At 42.5% G+C, this 27,027-nt stretch overlaps 1 protein-coding gene across 1 annotated transcript in view; it reads right to left on the reverse strand.

Moving 5' to 3' along the window:
* The window catches only part of LOC124796265 (probable cytochrome P450 301a1, mitochondrial), a 188,255-nt gene that overhangs the window by 138,050 nt on the left and 23,178 nt on the right, over positions 1–27,027 (reverse strand). Inside the window, exon 2 of the mRNA XM_047260376.1 lies at positions 10,273–10,495. Within this exon, the coding sequence (XP_047116332.1) occupies positions 10,273–10,477 (205 nt within the window). The 5' untranslated portion in view covers positions 10,478–10,495. The remainder of the gene's footprint in view (positions 1–10,272; positions 10,496–27,027) is intronic.

The raw sequence follows: 27,027 nt of genomic DNA on the forward strand, positions 1-27,027 counted from the left end.
ACAGGTCTAGATGCACGTATGATTCAGTGGATAAAATGCAATTTGTGTACAAAATAGGTTGCAAACAAAATCCTATTATGCCCTAACATCAGTACTGCTTAAATGCATGGGACCCACATTATGTCAGAGAAACAGTAGACTTATAGCATATACAGAGAAGAACGGTGTGAATGGCCACGTTATGTTGGTTAGCGACAAATTTTAACAGGAATGTTGAAAAAATCTCCAACCGAATAAAAATACCGTACAACCAGAAACCTTCTTTTAGTGCAGAAATTACGACTACATTTCACTCAGATACGTATCTATATCTCAAGCGGATAAAATCAGGCAAATTGCAGTTCGTGCAGATACATACTTTGCTCTCCAACCTCCATCCGTGAGCAGAACAGAGAGAAACCTTTTATTTGCTTGCAAAAACTTACACAGTGTCCTTGGAGAATAAATTTGCATTCACTGGTTTTAATACATATTCCTTTTTTGTCTTCATTGCATTAATGTTTTTAATGGCCGGTTTCGGTCTGACATGGACCATCCTCAGATCTGCTGACAACAGTAAAATATCTAATCAGTAAACACTCTACGAAATGCAAAACATTGTCCTACCACGCCATCATCAAAAATCAGTTCCTCGAGAACGTACCTGACTGTAGTGGTTACAAGAATAACTTATCCAGAAATCAGCAAACTCATAGGCTGCGTCACTTAATAAAATAGTGGTTTGGTAGAATCCACGCTAAGCCTATAAATGGACCGGGTCGTGAGCGTATTTCCTGTGGTTGAACGTACTGACGTTGGTACACATTTCTCAAAAACTATTTGGTCAGATCAAACCAAATTTGAGACGTACAAAAGTTGTCATATCTTTTTCAAAGTGTAGTACTTACATGGAAGTAGCATTGTTAGTACAGTAGAAACACACATAAAAGCAAGTGACCTATAAAACGGGCCTTTAAAAATGTAAAATCTAAATATTTCTCCCAACATTTATTTGATTGGCATAAATCTAGTAAATTTTAATGAAAGCGATGTAATTAATTTCTGCACCAAATTTAATTGATACAGGTGTACTAGTCTCACAGAAAACTGTACCTAAAGCTAAAAGTATCATACATTCTGAAAAATTAGGTTTAATGTTTATGCTATTATCTGTTCAGTCTACTATCAACTGAAACTAATTAGGTCCACAGCTGTCATTGCTACGAGTTTCTGCATCCTCCACCATACGTTTGGAGGCCCTGTTTGAATTCTGGGCTCTTTTGCCATTTGTAGGGCACTTTTCTCTGCCTCCCGCGCCCTCAGCTAGTCAACTGATAGACTCTGTGATCATATCACTGAAAACTTTCAGCCTGATGACTAACCCATTATAGAAACACGATCCGCATCCATGACACCTGTTCTTAGGGTTCTTAGGCGCATAAATACTGCTTTAGGTAAGCGTTCCTAGACAAGGTTATTGAAACTTTCTATGGAATTTTGAGGCCTCCCATGGATGGAAGTAGTAAGCACGGTTTTGCTAGCTAAGTCCCTGTAGACTGGGGATGGTTGTATCTATGTATATCACGTTACACTAGCTCTCTTACTCCATGACTCAGGGCCCTTTGGACAGAGAGAATGACACTAGTCCTCGACTGTAGTAAGCCCTTTTTTTCATTTATTCTTAATTATTTTTATTTCTCTGTAGTATTCTGCTCATATTTATGATAAATACGGATAAAATATAAATATAGACAAAATAATATTACTTCTTGAAAAAAAGCCTCTTCTCCTTCACCGAAACGAGTAAACCGTAAACAGATCGCGGTATTTACGTTCAAACACAACCTGCACTCGCTAAGCACCAAGCTGTAATATTGTAGTCTGCATAAAACGACAGCATTATACCCTCTGCCAGCACTTCACAGTGATTCGGAGAAAATAGATGTAGATGTCGAAAAAAGCTCAAAACTAGTAGTTATGTTGTACATTATATAGCTTTACACACACACACACACACACACAACACAAACATTATTCGGTCTGTAGCTAAGTCAGTGAAATACACTTGCTTGAATTCTGCACAATGCATAACATCACTAAGAAATCAGTCAGCAACAAAATTTTCTCAGCAATTTCATCTTCATTCATGAATTAATGACTAAAGAAAAGTGCTGCAATATAATTTTTCCAAATACATTAAAAACTTAATAAACACTGTCCAGAAATCGAAAATATGCTGTTTCTTCTGTTCATTCAAAGTGCCCAACTAGTCGAATTTGACGTGGAAAATTAGACTTATGAAGCGTCTTGCTAAAGTATTACTGGGAATAAGAATCTCGTCTTCTGATTACTTGTATAGGTTTACTGCGTACACCATAATAACATACAGCAGCATGTTTATGGGCTGAAAGCTGTGGAAATGTGTAAAGTAAGACTTTGTTCTTTTTCCTTTTTTCCGAAACTCGGAAAATGTTGTTGCTTTCGCTAATTTTTTAATCTTTCTGCTAAGAAAATGAATTTTCCCATGATTGAACTTTCAGTCTGTGATCTGTCATAGGTTCCAAACCGCATAAACAGCACTTCCACGCTGGAGCACAAGCACGGGGTGTGTTCTTTAAATATTTCCGTGTTCTGTTGCTATGACAGTGCGACGGAGGCACCGTCACGACAGCAGGAAATTCACGCTCCACCCGTCCCAAAAATTGTCGGCTCACGGGTCCAGCTCAGCGCAGCCACGTCCAACAGCAATATTCTTGAGAGCGGCCCCATCGAAAACGTTTCACTCCTACTAGTGAAGCTACAAGAATAACTGCCTATCAAAATAATTCAGTGCCCACCAGAGAAAAAAAAAGTAACCAACAAAAAATACCGGACGCCGTAACGTGGCTCGTGGTCTACGCACATGGGGAGGCTATGACTTTTACTGATCGCAGTTACTGTGCCAGAACTCTCTAAAAAGTGCACAGACTGTCTCTTTTCGTTTTCAACAGCAACTACCAAATAATACCAAGAACTAACTCCAAGATTAAAAGTGCGGCTTGTTTAGCTGCCTACATCACTTTTCCCTATACTCTAGACAACAAACCGCACAAAAAGCGACTTAGTACTCTGCGTGTTAGCTTCGCTGTACGCTTAATGGTTTTGGTGTTTTCAGTTCTGGGTTTAATTCGTTTAATGTTAGCCGTGGGAATTCAATCCGTCGAGTTTAAGAGTGCGTGCGCGAAATTGTGGTATACTGTGACTTAATGGATCCTATATTGGCAGACAAAAGCGAACCAAACAGCCGGTTATTTCCGTTTTTATACTGGCGTATAAACCTGGCGTCTAGCGGTAGCATCGTTGATTACTAATCAAATAGTCCTCTGTCCCTGGTTCGAACTGCACCATTGCTTTTCGAGTAAGATGTATCAGCAATGGCGGCCGAAGACCCTCTTTCTGCCAATGATCTTGTTAAAGAGGGCCGAAGAGTGGACAGACGTTAAGGGCATTTTTTTGCACTTGGGATGGTAAACTGCCCCGCAAGGCGGAAAATCAGCAGTGATCAACAGCATGAGGATGCTGGAGGCAATGTAAATCACTGCGTTTAAGACACGTAGTATTTATCCACGGAGTGAAAAAGTGTGTCATAATGATCTCTCCATTCGCAAAAGGTTTCGGAGTAGTCCCCCATTCGGGTCTCTAGGAGGGTACTACCAAATGGGAGGTGACCGTGAGAAAAATATTGAATAACCAACTAAAAGATAACATTCTACGAGTCGATGCGTGAATGTCGGAATTTCGAACGTGGTAGGAAAGCTATAAAATCTGAAAAGGGAAATGCAGAGGATCAGTCTAGATACAGTGGGGGTCAGTGAAGAGAAAGCGAAAGAAGTCAAGGATTTCTGGTCGGACGACTATAGAGTAATATCAGCAGCAGCAGAAAATGGTAAACTAGGGTAGGATTCCTTGTGAATGGCAAGGTAGGGCAACGACTGAAATACTGTGAACAGTTAAGTGAAAGTTTTCTTCTCATCAGAATCGACAGCAAAATAACAACAATGACAACAATAGTTCAGGCGTACGTTCCAACGTCGCAAGAAGAAGACGAAGAGATGTAGAAAGTATATGAGAATAATGAGCGAGTAATGCAACACATAAAGAAACACGAAAACCTAGTAGTCATGGGGAACTGAAATGCGGTTGTAGGGGATGAGGCAAAACAAAGGGTTACGGAAGAATATTAGCTTGGTAGCAAGAACGACAGATGAGAAAGGCTAATTGAGTTCTGCAATAAATATCAGGTTGTAATAGCGAATATTCTCTTCAAGAATCACGAGAATGTCTACATGGAAAAGGCCGAAAGATACAGGAAGATCCCAGTTAGAGTACATCACGGTCAGGCAGAGATTTCATAATCAGATATTGTATTGTAGGGTGTGTCCAGGAGCAGGTATACACTCAGATCACAATTTTGTAACGATTGTGAGTGACTGACGTCTAAGAGACAATCCAGGAAGAATCAATGCACAAAAATGTGTAAGGAAATTCAAGAATACAGAAACACTAATCACTTAGGAACTGAATAAATTGGAAGTGCAGGAAAGGTAAGGTGAATTAGCTGCATAAAAACGTGAAAAAATCCCAAATGAAATAATTGTTGGAAAGACGGACATAGCATATGGGAAAGTCAAAACAATTTTCGGTGAAATTAGAACCAAGGACAGTAACCTTAACAGTGCAATGGAAATTCCACTATTAAATGCAGAGAGCATGGAGGATGTGTGGAAAGAACATACTGAAGGCATCCATGACGGGGAGGACTTGTCTCATGATGTGGCAGAAGTAGAAACAGACGTCGGCAGGGAAGAGATAGAGGTCCAGATGTTAGAATCAGAATTAAAAGAGCTCTGGAAGATTTAAAATCATAAAAGGCAGAAGGGATAGGTAATGTAACATCGGAATTTCTAAAATCATTGGGGGTAGCAACAACAAAATGACGACTCACATTGGTGTGTAGAATGTGAGACTGGCCATATATCATCAGACTTTCGGAGAAACATCATCCACACCATTCCTAAGTTGTCAAGAGCCGACAAGTGCGAACATTATCGCACAATCAGCTAAACAGGTCATACACCCAAGCTGCTGGTAAGAATAACATACAGAAAAATGGAAAAAAATTGAGGCTCCCTTAGATGACGGTCAAATTGCCTTCAGAAAAGGTTAAAGTACCAAAGAGGCACTCTGCCGTCGTGCTTGATAATGGAAGCAAGACTGAAGAAAAATAAAGAGTGCGCATATGTCATCATGTGTCAAAATTTAGCGCCTTTTGCCATTTCTTCTTCTAGGGTGTCTGGTTAATGGGTTGGTATTCTGTTTTCAGTGAGCCTGTTTACGATGACAATAAGATAAAACTGTAGTGTCTATCTGTAGGTAGACACAAGGCCACCCGACTGCAGCACCAGCACGTTGCGAGCCACTGACAGCACATTCTACGAGACCATTTGTGCCTACCGAATGGTAGTCTGTACTACTGATCAAATTTAAGTGGAACCTAATACTTAGTACATTGCAAGTACTTGGTCAAAATATCCATTCGTAACTGATGGCTAAATATTTAGTTGTCCACCTAGATTATTCATTAACATTCACTTTTAAAATTGAATAAATCAACTCATTAAACGATCAGGAAGCTCTTACCAATTTTTATCGGCAAAGATTTAAGTCAAAAGATGGAAATTCAGTTTCTTTAACTGACTGTTCAGCCAAACCGCAATATGGATTCTCGGTTTGGGGACCTACCAGCGAAACTATTTTCTTTGGGGGGTGGGGGTTGGAAGGGGAGAGGTGGGGATAGTGCTCCGTGCAGACACAAGACGAGTATTTGGCGGAACTTATTTCGGATGTATCAGTGTACTGAAAACCTCATACGATTTATACGATTTAGTATACACTGCCTAACAAAAGGAAATGAAGTACCCAAAACGCGAGGACGAAACGAAGTAGAAACTTCACGGTTTGAGAAGGTAATTAAAATAAACACATCAAAAGAAGTTTTGCATCACGTCGGTTACGAGAGTTCCGGAACCTGTACAGAAAATTGGAATAGAGATCAATAAAAACATCATATCCGCCCTTTTTATTCCTCATGAAAACCACACACTGCATGTTGTACCACCATACAACGAGACCTTCAGAGGTGATGGTCCAGACTGCTGTACACACCAGTACTTCTAATACCCAGTAGCACGTCCTCTTGCATTGATCCATGCCTGTATTCATTGTGGCACACTATCCACAAGTTCATCAATGCACTGTTGGTCCAGACTGTCCCACTCAATGGGGATTCGGCGTAGATCCGTCAGAACGGTTGGCGGGTCACGTCGACCATAAATGGCCCTTTTCAATCTATCCCATGCATGTTCAATAGGGTTCACGTCTGGAAAACATGCTGGCTACTCTAGTCCAGCGGTGTCGTTATCGTAAAGGAAGTCATTCGTAAGATGTGGACGATGGGGATGCGAATTCAGTCCACGAAGACGAATGCCTCGCCATTATGCTTCTGATATGGCTGCACTACCGGTCGGAGGCTGGCATTCAAGTATCATACAGCCTTTCATGCCCACCAGCGGCGTACGTCGGCCAGACATAATGCCACCCGAAAACAGCAGGGAACCTCCACCATGCTTCACTCGCTGGGCAGTGTGTCTAAGGCGTTCTGCCTGACTGGGTTGCCTCCAAACACGCCTCCGACGATTGTCTGCTTGAAGGCATATGCGACACTCATCGGGGAAGATAACGCGACGCCAATTCTGAGCGGTGCATTCGGCACATTGTTGGGCCCATCTGTATCGCACTGCATGGTGTTGTGGTTGCAAAGATGGACCTCGCCCTGGATGTCGGGAGTGAAGCTGCGCATCATGCAGCCTATTGCACACAGTTTGAGTCGTAACACGACGTCCTATGGCTGCACAAAAAGCATTATTCAACACGATGCCGTTGCTGTCAGGGTTCCTCCGTAGGTAGCGGTCATCCACTGTAGTAGTAGCCCTTGGGCAGCCTGAGCGAGGCATGTCATCGACAATTCCTATATCTCTGAATCTCCTCCATGTCCGAATAACATCGCTTTGGTTCACTCACAGACGCCTGGACACTTCCCTCGTTGAAAGCCCTTCCTGGCACAAAGTAACAATGCGGACGCGATTGAACGGCGGTATTGACCGTCTAGGCATGGTAGAACTATAGACAGCACGAACCTTGTACCTCCGTCCTGGTGGAATGACTGGAACTGATTGGCTGTCGGATCCCCTCTGTCTAATAGGCGCTGCTCATGCATGGTGATTTACATCTTTGGCCAGGTTTAGTGACATCTCTGAATAGTCAATAGGACTGTGTCTGTGACACAATCCCCACAGTCAAAGTTTATCGTCAGGAGTTCTGTTAACTGGGGTGATGCAAAACTTTTTTGATGTATGTATCAAGTCTGTTTACAAAGAATTTAGCAGTATGAGCCCACTTATCAGCATGATGTTGCACCCTATCTGGTCTCGATGTATGCAGTGATTCTGTTGGGAAGGGTACCATAAAGCCGTTGTATCCTCTCCTGAAGGAAGCTGGCACCCAACTACTGTAACTGGTCCCTATCATTCTAAAACCCGTAACTGCAACTGAGATAACGTTTGTACTGGTCCCACACACGTTCTTCAAGAACTGATCTGGGGTTCTTGTAGGCCGTGGGTGTACCTCATCACCACGCATACAGTTCACAGAGACGAGCATTGCTCTGTTGAAAAATGGTACCTCATCATCGTCGCATGAGAAGTAACACATGAAGGTGCAGGATGTTCTTGACATACCATTGCGCCTTCAGAGTTCCATCGATCACTTCCAGCCACAATTGGTAAGAGCTTCCTGATCGTTTAATGAGTTGATTTATTTCATTTTAATAGAGAGAGATTGGATGAACGCATCCTCCCCCACAGGTCGCCGCCATACCCATTAACGACGGTGATCCTGGATAGTGCAGAACCACAATTCATTGCTGAACACAGTACGATGCCATTCATCAGCAGTCCATACTTCCCTGTCATAAAATCACTCTAAATGAAGCCGGTTGTGCTGTGGTGGTAACTTTTATTTTATTCTCTGAGTATTTCATAAACATTACAGAGTAACCCACTGCCTTGAAATGTAAGATGGGTCAGATGCTTCTAAATCCAACACTTCTTATTATTACAATCTTATAGATATGCAGTTGTTATTTCTTTTTCTAAATAATATAAAGAACATAATATATAATAATTTCTCTAAGGTTACAGAGAATTGAATGCTTCACAATTGTTGAAATGGTTCTATATCATTTGTTTCTGCCTAGTTGATGAGAATATAATTTAAACAATATAAATGTCAAAGAAAAATACAAAAATATGCAATACAATAAGTCTGCTGAAAATAAGTTGCAGTATGTGGAGAAAAATGATATACTGTATTTGGACGTGTAATATAGCCTAAGTAGCTTGTTGGTTGATAAATGCCTATTTGTGCCTATTTCAGGCAAGAAGGCCTCGGTAGAACATCGAACTATTCTCATCTGAAATGGTTTGTGTTCATGGTAACAATAGCCTACACATGCGATGGTAAAATCCTAGACCAGCTGCTGATAGTCATCAACCAATGGTATGGTATGACACAGAAAGTTGCAGCAAGTCCATTACTTTTTCGTGGATGGCAGCCGCAGATGTGAAGGAGTTACAATGTGCTTGGCGCACAACGCAATGACCCTCCCTTGTGGTGGCCAGACGTCGTTGGCCAAAACCTTGTGACGAATATACCTGCCTTCAAGTTCCCATGCATTCCAACATCTGGCCGCTGTCACATCCAAATGCTCCAGAAACCTGGATATTGTACGATTCAATCATTTGGCCCTGTGGTGACCTAAAATGATTCTCTTTCAAATGTTGTCATGCGCTGATAACTCTTTCTCGTAGAAGTAGAAGTACCTAGCTTCTCTGTGCCCTTCACAGTGACCATTCAGCATGTGACGCTGTTCATGTACCTTCTATACCCTACTGTACTGGCGGCTTCTGCCACCGAACATATCAGGATGACCAATTGTAGCGGGAAGACACCAAATGTAGTGGGTGAGTGCCAGGAGGTGTTGTGCCAAAACACGGCGAGAACTTTCTAAATGATTTTTTTGTTTCCATCACGGTGCCCCGTTCACCTCAGTCTGCATCACAGGACCCTGCAATGCTGAGTAAGCACCCCAGTGGCCTGTGCAATGCAAGCTGTGTCGTGCCGCCTTGGCCAGCCCACTGAGTTCAGATGATGTCAGAATGGCTGCGGCGCAGCTGACTCAGCAGCCGTCATCCCCATTGACTCCGCACTGCTCTGCTGGGACCTGTAGGCCGGCCCCGCTGCCCATGGTAGCGAGCCGAAGAGTGGCCCACCCTTGCTGGCTGGGGTCCCCGCATCGGCCTCAGAGGGTCGAACAAATGACCCGCCGTGGACTGGGACGCTGGTGCTCCATCTGTTGCTGCGTGTACCCTGGTGGTGTGATACACCCTGCCGTCCAGGAGCACTGCCACACTTGAATGAATCTCGTTAGAAAACGACACATATTTATACTCGACTGTGTGCCTCGGTTTTGCCAAGTGTGTCACTTCACTTCACGTATGCAAAACACTTAGGTTGGCCAGTAGCCCTCTTCTGCCTCTGACATGCGCCACGGAAACTGCTGTGTGCACCCTCTCCGGCAGTTCTACGCCCCTGTGGCTCTCTATTTTCCTTCACAACTGCTGGTACGCGTCACTTACTGCAATCTGGCTCGCATCTGGCTGTAACTCATGCTCCGAATATTGCACAAAACTAACTTTCCCTATCCTAAACGGTGGTGTCGCTACACTACCTTGCCTGGTAACGACACTAAACTCGTACTAATGACATCTAGTGGCCGACTACATATTAACAGAGAAATTTAACTCTAATCATACGCGCTGTTGGTGTATGCGTGTACGAACTTGCATTGAAATCTGGCCATATGGTCAGGTTGCATCAATTTTTTGTAAGGCAGTATATTTGCATCGCTCGAAGCTCTTCGAGTCAGTCATAACTGCAGTTTTAACTCAATTGCATTTGTGACATGTTTTTAGAAAAGCGCATTCCACTCTGCCTACAGCCCGCAACAATGCACACCCACCGCGATTTCTTTTCAGCTGCGCTGATGATACCTCACCTGTACCCTGTCTAAGCACTTGGGAATTTCCACAGTGCGGACTGAGTGTCATATTGCAGCGCTAGAGGTGAGTCGCTTACCCAGTGGTGGCAGGAACCGCCACAGGTTCCCAACTAGCGGCAGCGGCCGGGGGCCGGGTATCTCCTCGAACGGCCTGGCTCGCAGCCACTCTGCTGACTGCTGGAGACTGGTGGAGGCGGCGGGAACGGCGGGGGCGGCTGTGGCGTAGGCTCGGCTGAGCGCCGCCACCGACATGAGGCTGCGCTGGCGCACCAAGCTGCTCATCCTGGCCCAAGGGACGCTCTGGAAGGATATGACTGCCTTTAGACGTAGTGTTTATATTTGTACTGTGTGATTCAGCTGTCCCTGCCGATGTCGTTTAACGCATCTCGCAATGTTATATCTGACCTCAAAACCACGTGCGAGATTTTCATATTCTCTCGCTCGCTACACGCCAACTATTAGTCCTACAGAAAAAATGAACATTATATTTTTGTAGGAAATGTAATGTAGATAAGTTCTGTACTGGAAAACGTTTTCGCTGGAGGCCATGTTTTCGAGTTATTCAAGAAAAACGTACTAAGTGACATTTAAACACACCCCCACTCCCACACTCGTCCCTCACCTGTCACGATTTATGGTATGTCGTTCGTGGCACTCACTCCTACATCTGTACGAAAGTTTGCGACTACGCGGACTTTTCCCGATATTCGACCTTTTTTAGCCGCTATTGATTCAGCTACTACGACAAGAGTATAGTCGCCTACTTCGTTAACATTATTAATGTAAACGTGCCCGTGAAGGAAATGAAAGAAAAAAAAACACTTTTGTAAAAGTCGCGCTAAAACTAATTACACTGAAACTTCAATTCGAACTTAATCCTTACAAGCACAATGGTTTGGTAGTCAGAAGGCCTGACGAAAACGACGATGTAATTGTTTACTTTATGTTGTTAATATTCACATAATTGTTAGGTAAATGACACACAAACGTCGCTTGTACTATTCGTAAGTCTCTACTAAGCCAGTTGCGTATTAAGGCCAGTCATTGAAGGCCGAAAAAGGTCGAATGTGTGAAATAATTCGTGCAGTCGCATATTTTTGTATTGTGGTGAGAGGACAATACTCTAGAAACACTGACAGGTGGGGGTTGAGTGTGGGAGTTGCGGATGCGTTTGAAGGTCACTTTTGTACATTTTTCTTGAATAAATCGAAAACTAGGCCTCTAGCGCAAAATCACCCCAGGCCAAGATTTAATTGCATTAAATTTCCTACAAAAAGGGCCTATTCACTTTTCCGTATGAATCCCATGTAGTTTTTGAAGACCAGGTATAACATTGCGAGTTGCATAAAAGACATCGGTAGGGGCAACTGAATTAGACTGCACAATACTTGTCGTTTTCAACATTATTTGAACTTTTTACGACTTGTAATTGAATCCAAAGTTGTGTGTTAGCACAGTAAAGATTATAATAGAATTAATTATTATTATTTTACACTTAAATAAATTAACGTATTGCTTCCCGTATACCACGACAGAACCGTACTAAACTGATACTTCAGCATTTCCCTGATTGTGACATATGTTCATTAATACTCCTTCCCTATGCGAGCATATTTACAATAGTTTCAATTCAGAAAAACGCTATTTCTATAGCCAAGAGGGAGTACTAGACGGATGTTGACTGTTAGAAACGATACCGGAACTTTTCAGGTGGAGATGGCAAAACAGGAGACGTTCATGCGCATCTCCTCGCATTTCGGATTCTAAAAAATATCGCATCACTTGTATGTGAGAAATGGAAGCATCGTACAGACAGATAACACAGAGAGTTGGCTGTAGTGCTTTCACTACAGAACGAGTGCTTATCAGGACAACAGTGAGGTAAGAAGAGGAGGCACGCGTCCATTCAGAACGAATACACCTCAAGAAGACAGTAGGATTGTTCTACTGACTCTGAAGAACGAACGGATGATAATAGATGAAAGCCGTGGAGAGGACGGTCATGTCTCACCAATAATGGTCTGCAACAGATTACCGGTAGCTGAACTGACATATCGAGTTGCCACGTGTCTTTAACTCCTGACACTATAACGCAAACAACTCAGACTTGCATGGTGTAAAGTAAGAATCAACTAGGCATTGAGTAGAATTCTGTGGTGTTCAGCATTCAGTCTCGCTTCTGCTTTTGGCGGCCAGATCAACGCCAATGTGCCCAAAAAAAAAAAAAAATGAAAAGTGCGTATGACAAATTTGGCCTCGTTATCTTTCTGGAGAATTTGGCTGCGTGGTACAGGTATTCTTAATTGATTCCACTTCGGTGATTTACTCGTCGAGCGTGATGAAATAATGATGAGCACGACACACACACACACACACACACACACACACACACACACACACACACGCACAGTCCCGAGCGGAGAAAATGCCCGACCCGGCCGGGTTCCCATGATCCAGAGCCAGTAGCACTAATCACATGTAACAGGTGTGACGTCAAGTCGCGTAAGAGATATGCACCTATTTTTACCGTATCTGAAGGCTTTATCAGTACAATTATGGACACCATAAAACACAGATTCTCTATTGACGACTTTCTTTAGTTACGGGTTACGATTTATACATCACCATCAGATTAATGAGCATTTTAAAGCTTAAAAATAAGAGATATAAAGAGACTGAGAAACCACTAGGTATATATAAGCTCTGGCCCGAAGGAAGGAAGAATAGAGTTTAATGTTCCGTCGATAGCGAGGTCATTAGAGACGGATTACGAAAGGATGGGGAAAGAAATTGGCTGTGGCTTTTGAAAGGAACCATTGCGGAATTGCCTTGCGTGATTTAGCGGTATCATGGAAAACCTAAAACCGTGTTAACAACTGCTCCACTTCGCTCGGTATAGGCTCTGGAATGGCTGAGAGCATGATATAGTTGTGCTGTAACCATCGTCATTTTTCTTTTTTTTCTTTTTTGTGTTAGAAAACGTCTCTTAAAAGTATCAGACAAAATCCTAATCACGCTGAGCTTTCAAAAGTGATAAGCATGAATTTAAAGAAAGCCACCAATGTTGTTCTTTTAGGAGCATTTATTAAGTCACAACTGGCTTCATTCTCTACGACCATCCACAATGGACATATGTCAAAATGACATAGGCATTTTTCTACCATTTTGCCACCTCGGGATGTTTGTATAGAATGAATCCAGTTGTGGCTTACTATAGTGACGGAAAAAAATGGCAACACCAAAAAGTAAGTAATCTAGAGTAATGAAATACCGGAAATACATTTGTTTAGATAACATATTTAAGTGATTAACATCGCAAGACCACAGGTTAATGTAAAGGCGAGATAAACTACTGAAAATGTGAAACGCTGGTGTATTAATAACCGCTGTAACCGCCAGAATGTTGAATTCAACGCGTAAACGTGCACGCTTTGTGCAACGCAGGTGCCGGATGTCAGTTTGTGGGATGGAGTCCCATGCCTGTTGCACTTGGGCGGTCAATACAGAGACGTTTAATGCTGTTCATGGATGACGCTGGAGTTGTCGTCCGATGGTGTCCAATGTCCATATCTGATAGACTGGAGACAGATCTGGTGATCGAGGGGGGGCAAGGTAACAAGTCGACACTCTGTAGAGCATCTTGGGTCACAAGAGCGGTTTGGGGCGAGGTTATCCTGTTGGAAAACACTCCCCTGAATGCTGTTCACGAATGGCAGCAGAACAGGTCGGATCACCAGACTGACGAACAAATTTGCAGGCCGGATGTGTAGAATAAACACGAGATTCCTCTTGCTGTCATACGAAATCGCACGACAGACCAAAACTTCAGGTGTAGGTCCAGCGTCTCCCCAACACGCAGACAGGTTGATTGCAAGCCCTCAACTGGCTTCTTTCTAACCAATAACTAGCACCGAGACACAACCAGTTTTCGTCAGTAAACACAAGAAACTACTACCAGCTCTCCAGTGAGCTATCGCGTGACACTAATTATGTCTCAAATGACAGTGGTTTCGGATCAGTGCAATGCACGCTACAGGGAGTCTCGCTCGGAGCTGTCCTTGAAGTAACCTGTTTGTAACAGTTCGTTGTGTCACTGTGTAGCCAACTGCTGCTCAGACTGCTGCTGCAGATGTAGTACGATGCGCCAACGCCAAACGCCGAACACCATGCTCTTCCCTGTGTGTAGCGTCACGTGACCGTCTGGAGCCCGGTCTTCTTTCCACCGTACATTCTCGTGATAAACGCTGCCAGTATTCATATGCATTGGCTAAATTCTTACCAAGTCTTTCAGCAATATCGCAGTAGGAAGGTACATCTTATTGTAAACCTATTATATGATCTCGTTGAAGTGTAGATAATGACATCTTTGTTGCCTTAAAAGCATTCTTGACTAACATCAACTAACCACGTACAATCTGAAAGGTAACTAGCGCTCATGACCGTTGTGCCGCGTATTTAAAGCAAACGTCATTTGCATTGTTATATTGCCGCTAATAGTGCCACTATTATGAGACTGGCGCGAAATTTGAACAGACATCATCTTTCAGTTGGAGAAACACGCCTACCAACTTTCGTTTATGTCGCACAACTTCTTCTTTGTGTTCCGATTTTTTTTTTTTTCGTCAGTATAACTTCACCTAATATTACAGCTGTGAATGGCTTTTTAACACTCATGGTCTGAGAATATTTGTGGGACTGTATTACACTTCGTGTATTATGTACCTCCGTCCGATGCACAATTGTTCCTCGTGGAACTGTGTGTTGCGCAGGCGTGGAGCTGATGTGGTACTGCAAGTTCTTCGTGGTGTTGCGCTGTGGCTGCACAGACTAGCATACTAAAACAACGCGATCGCATATTTATCTTCCAAGGCACTATATGTGCTCACTTGCTTTTACACTTTTGGCTGATCTGTTACCCTAATCGTTCTGCCATGCACTTACTTTCCCATTCAGGAGTTGGGCCTTGTTTGCTGAGAAGTTTAATGGTGTCAGTGATGCTACGCTTAGTCCGAAAATGGCGTCAGACAGTATCTGTTTTGAATAAGACAAAAAAAAAAGTTGCGAAACGTGCCCGCACACTAGAAAATGTGGATGCAGGTCATCAGAAAATATTTCAGAGTCCAACCAAATCAACTCAACGCCAGTCGCAAGAGACCGGCATTTCACGTCGATCACGCGGACGAATACTCCACCTGGACCTGCACATGCATTCTTACCAAAGTGTCTGTTGTCCATGCATTAAGACCAGCAGGTGCTCCTCCACGTCTCCATTTATGTGAGTGAGTATTCACTGAGATAACAATGAATGGCTTGGACATTAATCTTTTCTTTATGTCTGATTAAGCCTGTTTTCGCCCAAGTGGTTATGTCAGCTCACAGAATCACAGGTTCTGGCGAGCGGAGAATCCGCATAACTTCCACGAAACAGCATTGCATGATCAGAAGGTTGGAGTTGGATGAGCAGTGTCTCCACGTCACATTATTGGTCCCATCTTCTTTCGTTAGACGCTGATTCTGGCGAGTTACATTGCCCATATTTTCAAACATTTGTGGCGGCGTTAACGAAGGAGCATGCATCTACAGTTACTTCCGACTGGATGGAAGAAATTCCCATATAGCCGCCCGGACCTTCGTGCACATTTATACAATCTTCACACCTAACGGATTTGTTAACAGGAGTCAGTCTGGTCGCGGCCCTTGCTGCCCACTCAGGTCACCTGATCTGTTAGTGTGCCATTACTTTCTGCGGGGAGTCCTCAAGTCCAAGGTGTATCGCGATAACCCTTGTAGTCTTCAAGAACTGCATCAGAACATTCCGGATGAGATTTCAGCAATTTCAGCAGTCCAGCTATGATCCGTCTTCAGCAACTTGCTGACCAGGACCCAAAAGTGCCAAGAGATGAACATCTGCTATAGTCATGTTTTTACTGTATTTCCTTTGCTCAGCTGTGTATCTTTCTACCCCGAAACTGTTCTCCGGGCCACTTTCATTTGCCCCACCCTGTAGCAAAATAATGGCCCGCAAATCGATCTCTGTGAGCACTATTTACTAGTTTCTTTAATTACTTTTTGTGTGCCGGCTGCTCAATCCTCTACTCTAGCCCTAAAGTAATTTATAAAGCTTTTTTATGTATACTGGGGCACCTGTAGTTTTCGCATTTGCGTAAATAATGCGGGAGGATAACATCACATTGTAAAATGTCCGCACATTCGGGTATATTATGTTACTTGTGATTATTGTTCAGTCACGTCGTTAATTTCATCCTTAGTACTTCCGTACCCTAAAGCCGAACTTGTACAAATTTAGTCCGTTAAGTTCCCTATGCGATTATAATCTATCGGAGAAGAGTCTTTCCTGAACTCTCGGAAGTGTGTTGATGGTCTCGCAAGTGTGTTGATGAGACAGATTGGTCTATAGCTTTCAGGATTAGTCATAGTCTCGTTCGACGAGTTTTTGATTGTTACAGCTTTTACTAATTTCCAATCGTCGTGCACCCTACTTAGTGTTAATGAACTGTTAAGTACTCTGGTCAGGAATGGAACAATTTGCGCTTTTAGTTGTTTGAGGACTTTGGAATGAATGTTATCTGGTCCTGGAGGCTTTCCGTATTTCAATTTCGATAGACCTAGGGCTACTTTTTCTTTAGCAAACGTGGTAGCTATCACAGTATTTGTGTACTGACTTTGTAGCACTCATTCGATCTGTCTATGAAGCTGATTAGCACGAAGATCGTCGACTAGGAGGAGTTTGCCAAGGAGATGTTCTGCTAACCGTCTCCATCCACGATCATTGGCCTGACTTCATTTTTCATTGTGATTTCTCAGGTACTTCTCCACTGCGCCTGTTTACGCTGACCAAGAAATTCTTGATTCTGGGACTTGATTTCTGTATCGTGACAGCAGGGCTTCTGCAGGGATGGGGGGATTTTTGATAACCTCTTTCCTCTCGCCCTAGCAGTCCGTTTAATATCCATCATCTCAGGTGACCACGGCATCTTCTTTAATGGCATACGGCACTTTTGGGTACGCTTTCACGTTATGCGTCTTTTATTCCTTGTAGAGCCTCAGCCCTTATGTCTATACTGCCAAATATTCTGTTGATATGTGACACTGATTCGCGTAGATTATTCCAATTTGCTTTCTTAACGTTAAACTTTTCAAAGCCGAAAGGTAATGTGGAGTATGAATTCTCTTGATGGGACAAGAACATTTCCAACAACAATAACAAAAGAGTTGCTAGGGTAATGGTTGGAACTATACTACGGGCCACAACTATAGATTATAAACGCTGACGTCAAAAGAAGACTGATCTGCAAAAATGGCTTATTTACAAGGAGCACCAAAACATCAAGAATCGAGCAAAAGGCTAGTGGTAAAATAAGAGCCAGAATGAGGACAAAGTAAATAATGATGAGCAGGACTGAAAGAAAATCGAGTTAACTGGTAGGACTCTTTGGATATTTCTTGAGAATCACAAGTTATCCGTTTCCGAAAAATTTACTGAATGGTACCACCGTGCAGACAGAACGCGGCAGACATTGACGTTCTTGGTAAGTCCACATCAACGAAATAATGGTGCGTCGCTGTGTACACTAGAAGGAGGACGCCCTGAGTAGAGAGGTTTGGCGAAAGGTAACAGGAACACAGCAAAGTGTTGTTATTAAATGATCTTTGTATTAATTAATTCTGTACAATAATAATATAATAAATTTTTCTGCAATAAGTGAGACTGGTCACTATTTTTATAGCGAATTGTGAATGAAATTATTTAGTGATCGCTTCTATTCGATAAAAAATTCAGAAAAATGCAACCAGTTTTTTTTCAAATATTCATTTCTTTCAGTAAGTAAAGAAATAAAAATTGTAAAATTAGGTGCCTTTAGTAATGGATACCATCCTGCTGAAATAAACAATTCCATATACCTCAGTTAAAACAACCAGTCGCCGAACAACCACTCTAAAACAAGAAAACCACATTTATAAGCATGCCTTTTCTAGGGAAGGTCTCTTTCCAAACTGCCAGTCTTTTTAAGACATAGGAATAAGCTTCTTCGCCACCAACAAAATAGTAAATAAATTCATTCACAGTACCCAAACTACGATGCAACGATATCAAAGTTACGTTGTGCAAACTCACTCGCGTTTCATGTCCAGACTTCTACATTGGAAAAACTGGTAGGAGCTTCACAACAAGATTCAACGAGCACATAGATGCATTCTGTCTTAACAACCTGAGCAATTCAAGCTTTGTCACACATCTTGCCCAAAATAGTCATTCTGTAAACAAAACGTTCAGGTACTTCATCTTGCTAACAAAGACATAACGTGTCCTCCTGAAGAAACTGAAATATTTATCGACACACATGTAGTATCAGTGTACTATCTATACAACCAGAATTATATGAAAAACGAATTTTTCCTTCTGAAATTCAGAGACATACTACCTCGAAACAGCCAACCTGCCAACCACCCCCTCTCTCCTTCACACAATATTTACCCCTCCATCCTTCCCATTACACCACAGACACCTTTATATCTATGCCAGTAATGTACGATAGAGTAATTTTTGTAACGTGTAGCTAAATAACTAAGCCTTCTACTGTTAAGACATATCAAATTTATTACTAAACATAAAATAATTATCTATGAGCGAGGTATGTCATATCTTCGAGTGAAGACGTTTGTGACGCCCACCAGTTATACAGGTCCTGCGTGCTAACAGATTTATCATGACAGTCGGTATATATTCCTGTTACAGAGCTAGTACCCAGACTCATGCTGTGAAAATAAACTTGTAACTTCCAAGATCACTATCTGAAAATGAGCCTGAAAAGATTCAAAACTTGTTCATGGAATAAGTGAATATTTAAAAAAAATAGACTGGTTAAAGCTTTCTGTTGAATACATTGTCAAGGGTTCTGAATCAACCGCAACAGATAAGCTTGAACATAAGCTTTTGTTCAATCTGGAGTGACCTCTCCACTTGAAAATCTTATTTGCAGCTCTTCTGTTTGTTAGTGTGTTGTCTAGGTTAGTAACTGCACCGTTTCTGTATTATCTCGGGTCGTCCCAGACGATTCGCTACTAACAGACCAAGTTCTCTAACTATAAAAGGGGAGGAAAAACTTTCTGACGGACTTGCTGTTGCGTATATACAACGTAGTGCGACTCAGATGCGGGTATCGAGTACCGACATGTAGGCAAGGGGTTAGGAACGCATTCGCGTCTTTGCAACGTGCTCGCGGTAAATGCGGAAACGTTAACTCTGGTGATGTTATTAGCACATGCGTATAAACAGGACCAACGTGCTGTCATTCTTTTCTTAGCTGTCAAGGGACACGGCAACGCAAGTCCACATATCGAAAATTTTGTAACGCAGAACGCGAATTCAAATGGGAAGTACGCGAGCACCCTCCCTGTAACCCTGATCACTTCCCATGCGACTGTCACCCCTTCGGTCCCTTAAGAAAGACCTTGAAGGGTCGACGATCCCTGTCGGACGAGGATGTACAGCAGGAAGTTACGGACTTCTTCCCGCAGCAGGACACGGTGTTTTGCCAAGCGCGTTTTTTCAACCTGGTACGTCGGTGCAAAGCTCAAGCCGGCCGCGGTGGCCGTGCGGTTCTGGCGCTGCAGTCCGGAACCGCGGGACTGCTACGGTCGCAGGTTCGAATCCTGCCTCGGGCATGGGTGTGTGTGATGTCCTTAGGTTAGTTAGGTTTAAGTAGTTCTAAGTTCTAGGTGATTGATGACCATAGATGTCCCATAGTGCTCAGAGCCATTTGAGCCAAGCGCAACGAAAGTAATTTACTATTATTGAAACACAATCATTCACTTTACAACGTGTCTTACAGCATAAAGACAACCAATACCATTTGTTTTACCGTTCTGCATTGAAGCACCTCGGAAACATCCTAGCAATCCTATGGAGTCAGCGGACATTTGCCAGCTCCCTTTCTTCGGTTCATAGCCTCCTTCACACTGGAGCACAAAGCTTACCACATGTTTTCTAAAACGTCATGCCGCCTTATGTGAGGCTTCTCTTATTAATTCTGTGGCCGTCAGTAGTTTAATAGCCAGATAGAAGGTCCATTTTAATAAAAAGGATCTAAATGTGGACGGCATGTGATGAACAAGTGCGAAACAAAACTTCAATACGGATTAACAAGACCCCAGATTAATTGCTCCTTTTCAATCTCTATTCCGATTATGTATCAGAGGGTGATGTATCCGACTTCTACTTAACTGAGTTTCGCGTTTAATTCCATAAGTTCATAAATCAGATCCACTGTTTATCAACATTGTCTAGTATATAAATTTGTTAGTGTGGTCACGTTGATGCATATATTTTAAGACATTGCCTCATCCTTGATATTGTTGGAACGTAACTGCATTGTGGTACTCCAGATGTTGGGTTTCATGTCTGCTCAGTATTTACTTATATACTGCATGTCGGTGGGGCATTGTTGCCATAAGACATTACCCTCGATTCAACCTTGAACAGTTTAATACACGAATGGATGGCAAAATGTAAGTTACGCGTTATTATGGCAGACCAAGTAACTTTTATTGAATCCTGCACTACTTTTCAAAGGACACAGATTCATGACAATATCTTTCAGCATAGCCTATGGAAAAACGATGGTAACATTCGATCAGCAGTTCCGTTCCTCGACGACAGAAATCCTCTCCTTGTTCACGGAGCCATCTGAGAACCGCTATCTGAACGTTCTCTTAATTGGAAAATCTCTTCCAGCTTGCCAAGAAAATGGTAATCACATGGTGCAAAACGTGGACTTCACGATCACCACCATCTCAGTAAGTGCAGCCTTGGGCAAACTGTTGACACATTTACACTGTGACTGAACGCAACTATGCATTTCTTCCATATGTCACCAGAATTTCGGAATTTGTGTGCTCCTTACACGTTTGACCCACAAGAATCCATACCACAGCAGAACTGTTGTAAGACATTGTGGTCTCCTGACCTTCATTGCTTACATATTCCGCCCTCGCAATCATATTCCGCACATCAAGACGCTTCATTCGAACCCAAACTCGATAAGATAAAGTCAATGTTGTATGAATTCATGTAAATGATATGCAAATAACTAACAAATCGCAAATGCGCACCGAGATTGAACTACTCGAGGCTGGCGTACACACGACGGTCGCAGGGGCTTTTAGTTTGGGAGACACAAACTGCACGTCGGAGGGCCAGTCCCTTCAGAGGACGACTCAGCCTACCTACGTCGGTCGGTGACTGCCCATAGAGCAGACAGCATTTGCCCAAGTGAAAGGAGGAACAACCCTGTGTTCGGCCTAAAAGCAAATTCCGCTACATTGTGTGGGAGCACAAAGAGCTACGAAGTAAACATGCTCCACGGTGGTGCGCTTTTGGCGACCCTAGTGGGATCTATGTACGAAAGGGAACAGTTATTTGGCAGCCATTACGGAAAACGACGCTAGTGGCACCTATGGGCGAAAGTGAAAACTTTATGGCAGCCGTCACCGTGTACGACGTGAGCGGTGCCTAGGAGCGACGCTGCAAATATTACCACGCTTTGCAGAGATGGTCCAGTGCTGACAGCCGGACGGCGTCAACTGAGTCGGCACTACGCAACAGCAGCGACTATGGAGCCAGAAGACAACGCAAAGTAAGTCGCACATCTCACCGTTACCTCACGCAACTGAAGCAACGACGGTAATTAACTGGCAGTGCAGATTGCGTTCTATAATTATGTAATTACAAAAAGTATCAGTTGAAATATTTTATTCACAAAATTACGAGCCATAATTACTTTGCCGATCGTACAGTAAAGTAAATGTCACTGTCAGACACTGCTTACTTAGTGATGTAATTTTTAATAACAGTTAATACAATTGCAGAACTATATTTACGTTAGCTTATATTCAATTCTTTTTTTTTTTTTTTTTCTTTTACGTGATCTTGTATGTTATGTGTGCTTCTGAGCACGAATTACAGCGTTGAATGCATACGGCGTTGTAGTTTGGTTGTGGTTATTGCCATCCATTCTATGCTACGAATGTTACTGTGATTTGTTTAAATTTTGCTTGAATGACTTATCTGTGGTTCAATACAGTAAATAATGAAGTTGGTGCAGCTGCTGTAGACAGGGACGTGAAAGCAGTCTCTTTAGGTGAAAGTAATCAGGTGGAGGCAAAAACAGAAGTAAGTGGTAGTGAAGTGTTGAAGGATTCCAGTATAGGCGACACTAGTATATCAACAGAGATGGGAAGTCCTAATGCAGTGTCGTCACCAATCATGGAGATGCTAGACGGGATGAGTGTAGATTTAGGTCTGACATGTCTATCGCTGACATGTCAAAAACATTATTGCATAATAATAAACAAGTAGAGCAAGATAACAAACAATTAAGGGAAGACATTAAGCGATCGGTAGAGCATATGAACGTATCACTCAGTAACACGATCGACAAGACTAATGAGGCTCTGAGGAAGCTGGCTGAGTCAAGTCATCAAAAGATAGATGAACTTACTGGCGGTTTGAGGAGAACGTTGCAGGCAATGCTAAACGTTTTGAAAAGGTAGAATCGGAAGTCAAAGAAGTGAAGGAAGAACTTACTAAGAAGGTTGAGGTTTACGACGGGCATTTCGAACAACTAGGTGAGGAAGTGAAACACTGTAAACGCTGGAAAACGGCTGTTGCGCTAAACCAGGATGCTTATGCACGGCGAGTAGAAGAGGTGTACAGTGAGGTAGGAAAGACTAAGGAACAAGTCGGTCAGCAGGTGAATAGTGAAGTGAAATCACTATTACGTGATGGAAGCATTTCTGGAGGTAACTGAATTGGTATACAGAACGATGAGGTCTTCCTTGGCATAGGGAATTTTAAGAACTTCGAACCAAATGGGAAGTGGCATCCTAAAGATTTCTTAGATCAATTTAAGGGTGTGTTACCTGAATTATGGGACGAGCAAAGAAAGGTACGCTTCATTGCAGCAAGATTGGAAGGTGAAGCTGGTACCTGGGGTATGAGAATAGGACATAATTGTACAAGCTTTGCTGAATTTGAAAAGGAATTTTTGCAACGATTTTGGTCGCGACAGATGCAAAATGACGTACGCAACAGTCTATACCAAGGTAGAAGGTTTGAGACCAGGTGTGAGTAGAAATTAAAGAAAATTTTTCAACATAATTATAAGAGGAACGTTTATTTAGGTGAACCAGTGACGACAGAAGCAATAGCGTCCCTGACCATAAGTAAGCTACCAACTGGAGTTCAGGATAAGTTGCTAGCTATTCCTAAAGATGATGTAGAGGCAATGAAATTAGTGTTAGGACAATTAAACCCGTTGTATGAGTCACAACGAAAAGGAGGGGGAGAAGATGATAGAAGAGTATCATGGAACTATGAACCCAATATAGATATTCATTCAAACCATGACAGTAGACATAGTGGACAACATTGGAAAAATAATAATGACAGGAGACATTACGGTGGTTTCTGTGTCCATGGTGGTCACAGAAGCGACGGTGGTGGCTACGGATATCAAAATTCAAGGCACAATGCATAGGATAACCAGGTGCGAAACTGGAAACATAGCAAGTGGAAAGCGTATGTAACATATTTTTGAGGGTGCAATCAACAGCATACCTCATGCCACGTGGGAAAACACCGAGTGGAAAACATTAGACTATACTATAGTGAGCAAGATTGATGATAGTGATATATGGTGATGCGTCTGAATCTGTATATACGTCAGCTGCTATTGTCCTTAAGTACAGACATTAATTACTGATTATTATGAGGTCTCATGAGGACACTCGAATCGAGTGAGATTTAACTAGGATGTGTTACAGCCATACGCAAATTTTTTCTTTCTGTCCACCTTCTATCCGTTTAACCTAGATTAGATGTATTATATTTCTTCTTGCCCACACAGTGATATGGTTCGAGTGATTACTAGAGTCTAGTGTATATAGGTTGTGCTACCCAAAAGTTTTTTTTTTTCATTTAGAAGTTTCTTACTACTCCTGCTTAATGATTGCTATTATTTTTTGTACCATTCACTTAGAAACTAAATTTAACTTAGTGGACATCCATATATTTTTCTTCTCAATAGCGTATGTGTTTATTATGTCATATAGAACATCGTAATGTCTACTGTAGTAGTAACAGACTAAGGCTAAGTTGAATAGACATAGCTAGGGCAACACTGAGAACACGGTTAACGTGTTTCATGTTCGCCAATGGACGGATTACCGCCAGGCGAGAGTGGCGAGCTGACGACTATACTGCACATCTGCTGGTCGGCGCAGCATGGACACTACAGTCACTCCCCACCCCATTTCACTGTAAAGAACGCTCCCTTGTGATGCAGTGTTGTGAGTAGTGAAGTAATTTTTTTTTGTTTATTTTTGATGGCCAAGTGCTGATGAAGGTTGTCTAGTTTTTGCCTAATAGTGTCACCAGTGATATTGTCTACTTGGAGTAGCAGTGAACGTGTATGTTTTTCTACTTTTTTTTATCTCTTTCTTTCAGGCACCTGTCTGTCATATCTAACCTATTGTATTTGTAAACTTTTCTATTTCAGGGACTTAATACTTTTGTGTCTTATTGTATTAGCTCCTTGTTTATCCAATCTATTGTAACTGTATTTTGCTATACAGGTTGCACTGTAGGTAGGGTTCTTTTATTATGTAGAAATTTTGTGTATGTGACAACTGTTCTTTATGTTTGCATGATTATGTGTAACCCATGTCTGGTCCACAATGTGGCATTGGTATATAACTGTGGGATGGGACAATGTACCTCCCCCCCCCCCTACCCTCACACCATCTCTTTAACGCCCTGCAGTAGGGAATTATTTATATTTCGATATTCTCTCCGACAATTCGAAAATTATTTCGTGCGGGAATGTAAGCGTATTGTCATATCGCTGGCTTAGTTGTGGAGTACCTTTGCAGGCAGCCGCGTCTGTAGAGAGTCAAGCACGCGACACGAAACTGTTACGTCGTGTAGTATGTAGCTCTGCATGTAGAAGCAAGTAGGAGCGTTGTTACTATTCAGGTTGAAGTGTTGCCACAAGTGCTATCATAGTAAAGTGATGACATATACAAAGGGTTCAGAGGAAAGTGCGTCAAGAAGTAATTAAAAATGAGCAGTGCCGTCGATAGTGTATTTATGTATCCTCTCGTTGCGTGTCGCACGGCATCGATCATCTGCGCCGTGTTTGGTCTCCCAAAATGAACCAATGTGAATCAGCAAAAATTAGTTACGGTAATAGAATGCAGTCAAGTGCCAGTGTCTTGTAACGAGGGTGAGGACATGCATTCGATCATCACGTTTCCGCATTATCAACAATCACCCACGCCGCGATGGTTACGCGCATGCTCGTACAAGGGAGAACTGAAAATTGAAAAATTTTACTTTACGAACAGTGTTATATCATTACTAATGACAAGGAGGACTATTAGCAGATATCTGTATGTGTGACGAGTCTAAGAACTTTCGTTCGATCATTCGGCTTCCGCATCATCAACAATCAACCGCGTCCTGTTGGTTACGCGTACGCTTGTCTGAACTATATTTTTTGGACTGTTAATCATCAAGATTGTTAATTGGGATAAACATTTACGATTTAGAGTGTAAACAGTGCAACCTGGTTTCCATATTGTCTCAGAATATAGATTTTCATACCAGACACAGGACAGTGTTGTGTTTAAATGTTGAGTGGCTCCCCTAAACGTGCTTGCATTTTTTCAATAGATAATTTCAGGCAAGCCAACAGCCAGCTGTGGAGCAGAACAATACGACCGCCTCGGGATTACCATGTACGTGGTGTGGACAGGGTGCACGGTCAAGCAACGGTCAAAGAACGATAAACAGTTTCAGGGACCTCCACCCCCATTTGTACTCCCCGCCGTGTTACACCTTAACACCAGATGCTTCGAGATAGCGATGGAGAGGGTGCAGACATGTTGAGAAAGCACTTAGCGCAATAACAACAACATGAAGACCAACGCCACACTGGAAATGCAGGTTGCAACCAGGTTGGACTTCAGGAGGACAACGCGCAGCACAGACATTTCATATGTCACGACACTACTACACAACGGAAGAGAGTGGGGAGAATCATAATACGACGAGACGACATTGAAGGTACAAAAAATTACTAAGATACAAACTCATCAAGTAACATTTGGAAAGGCAGTCAGATCCTATAAATCCTATATCACTCCTACACTAAAATTCACATATTCCTAGCCCATGAAGAACAGAAGAATGAAAGAAAGAAGAGAAGAACAGAAGATGCAAGATGAAGAAGGGCAGAAGACAGCAAGATACCTTTCTGTCCTATCCTACAAAGCAAATTGCTACAAACGTCTTTCCATGAACTTTGAGGCATGGCAACTACCATCGCAACCACCTCTCCAAAAATAAACCTTGAATCGTCAAACAAATACAAGTGAACGACAAACAGAATATTAAGCAGTACCAACCAACATTATCTAGAAATAGATTCAGCAAAATGAACAGTATTCTCCCTACCACATCATCAAATTGCCATACAGAACCAGGTGTGAAGTACCAAGACGTCACAGCACAATATTGGGTGACGATCGTCGGTAGTCAACTACAATCATCGAACTGCCATACCGTCCCAGGTGTGACAGCAAAGGAATACCAAGGCATCACTGTTTATGCAGTAAACCACAGTCGTCGTCATCGGTTAAAAGTACCACTCTATGATGACAATGTCAACAAGTAAGATCCGGCATCGCATTCTAGAGTGCTTCTCTCATGATTTGTGACACCCATACAAATGAGTCAACACCTTCCACTT

Source organism: Schistocerca piceifrons, chromosome 4 (assembly GCF_021461385.2).
Source record: "Schistocerca piceifrons isolate TAMUIC-IGC-003096 chromosome 4, iqSchPice1.1, whole genome shotgun sequence".
NCBI classification, from domain to species: Eukaryota; Metazoa; Arthropoda; class Insecta; order Orthoptera; family Acrididae; genus Schistocerca; species Schistocerca piceifrons.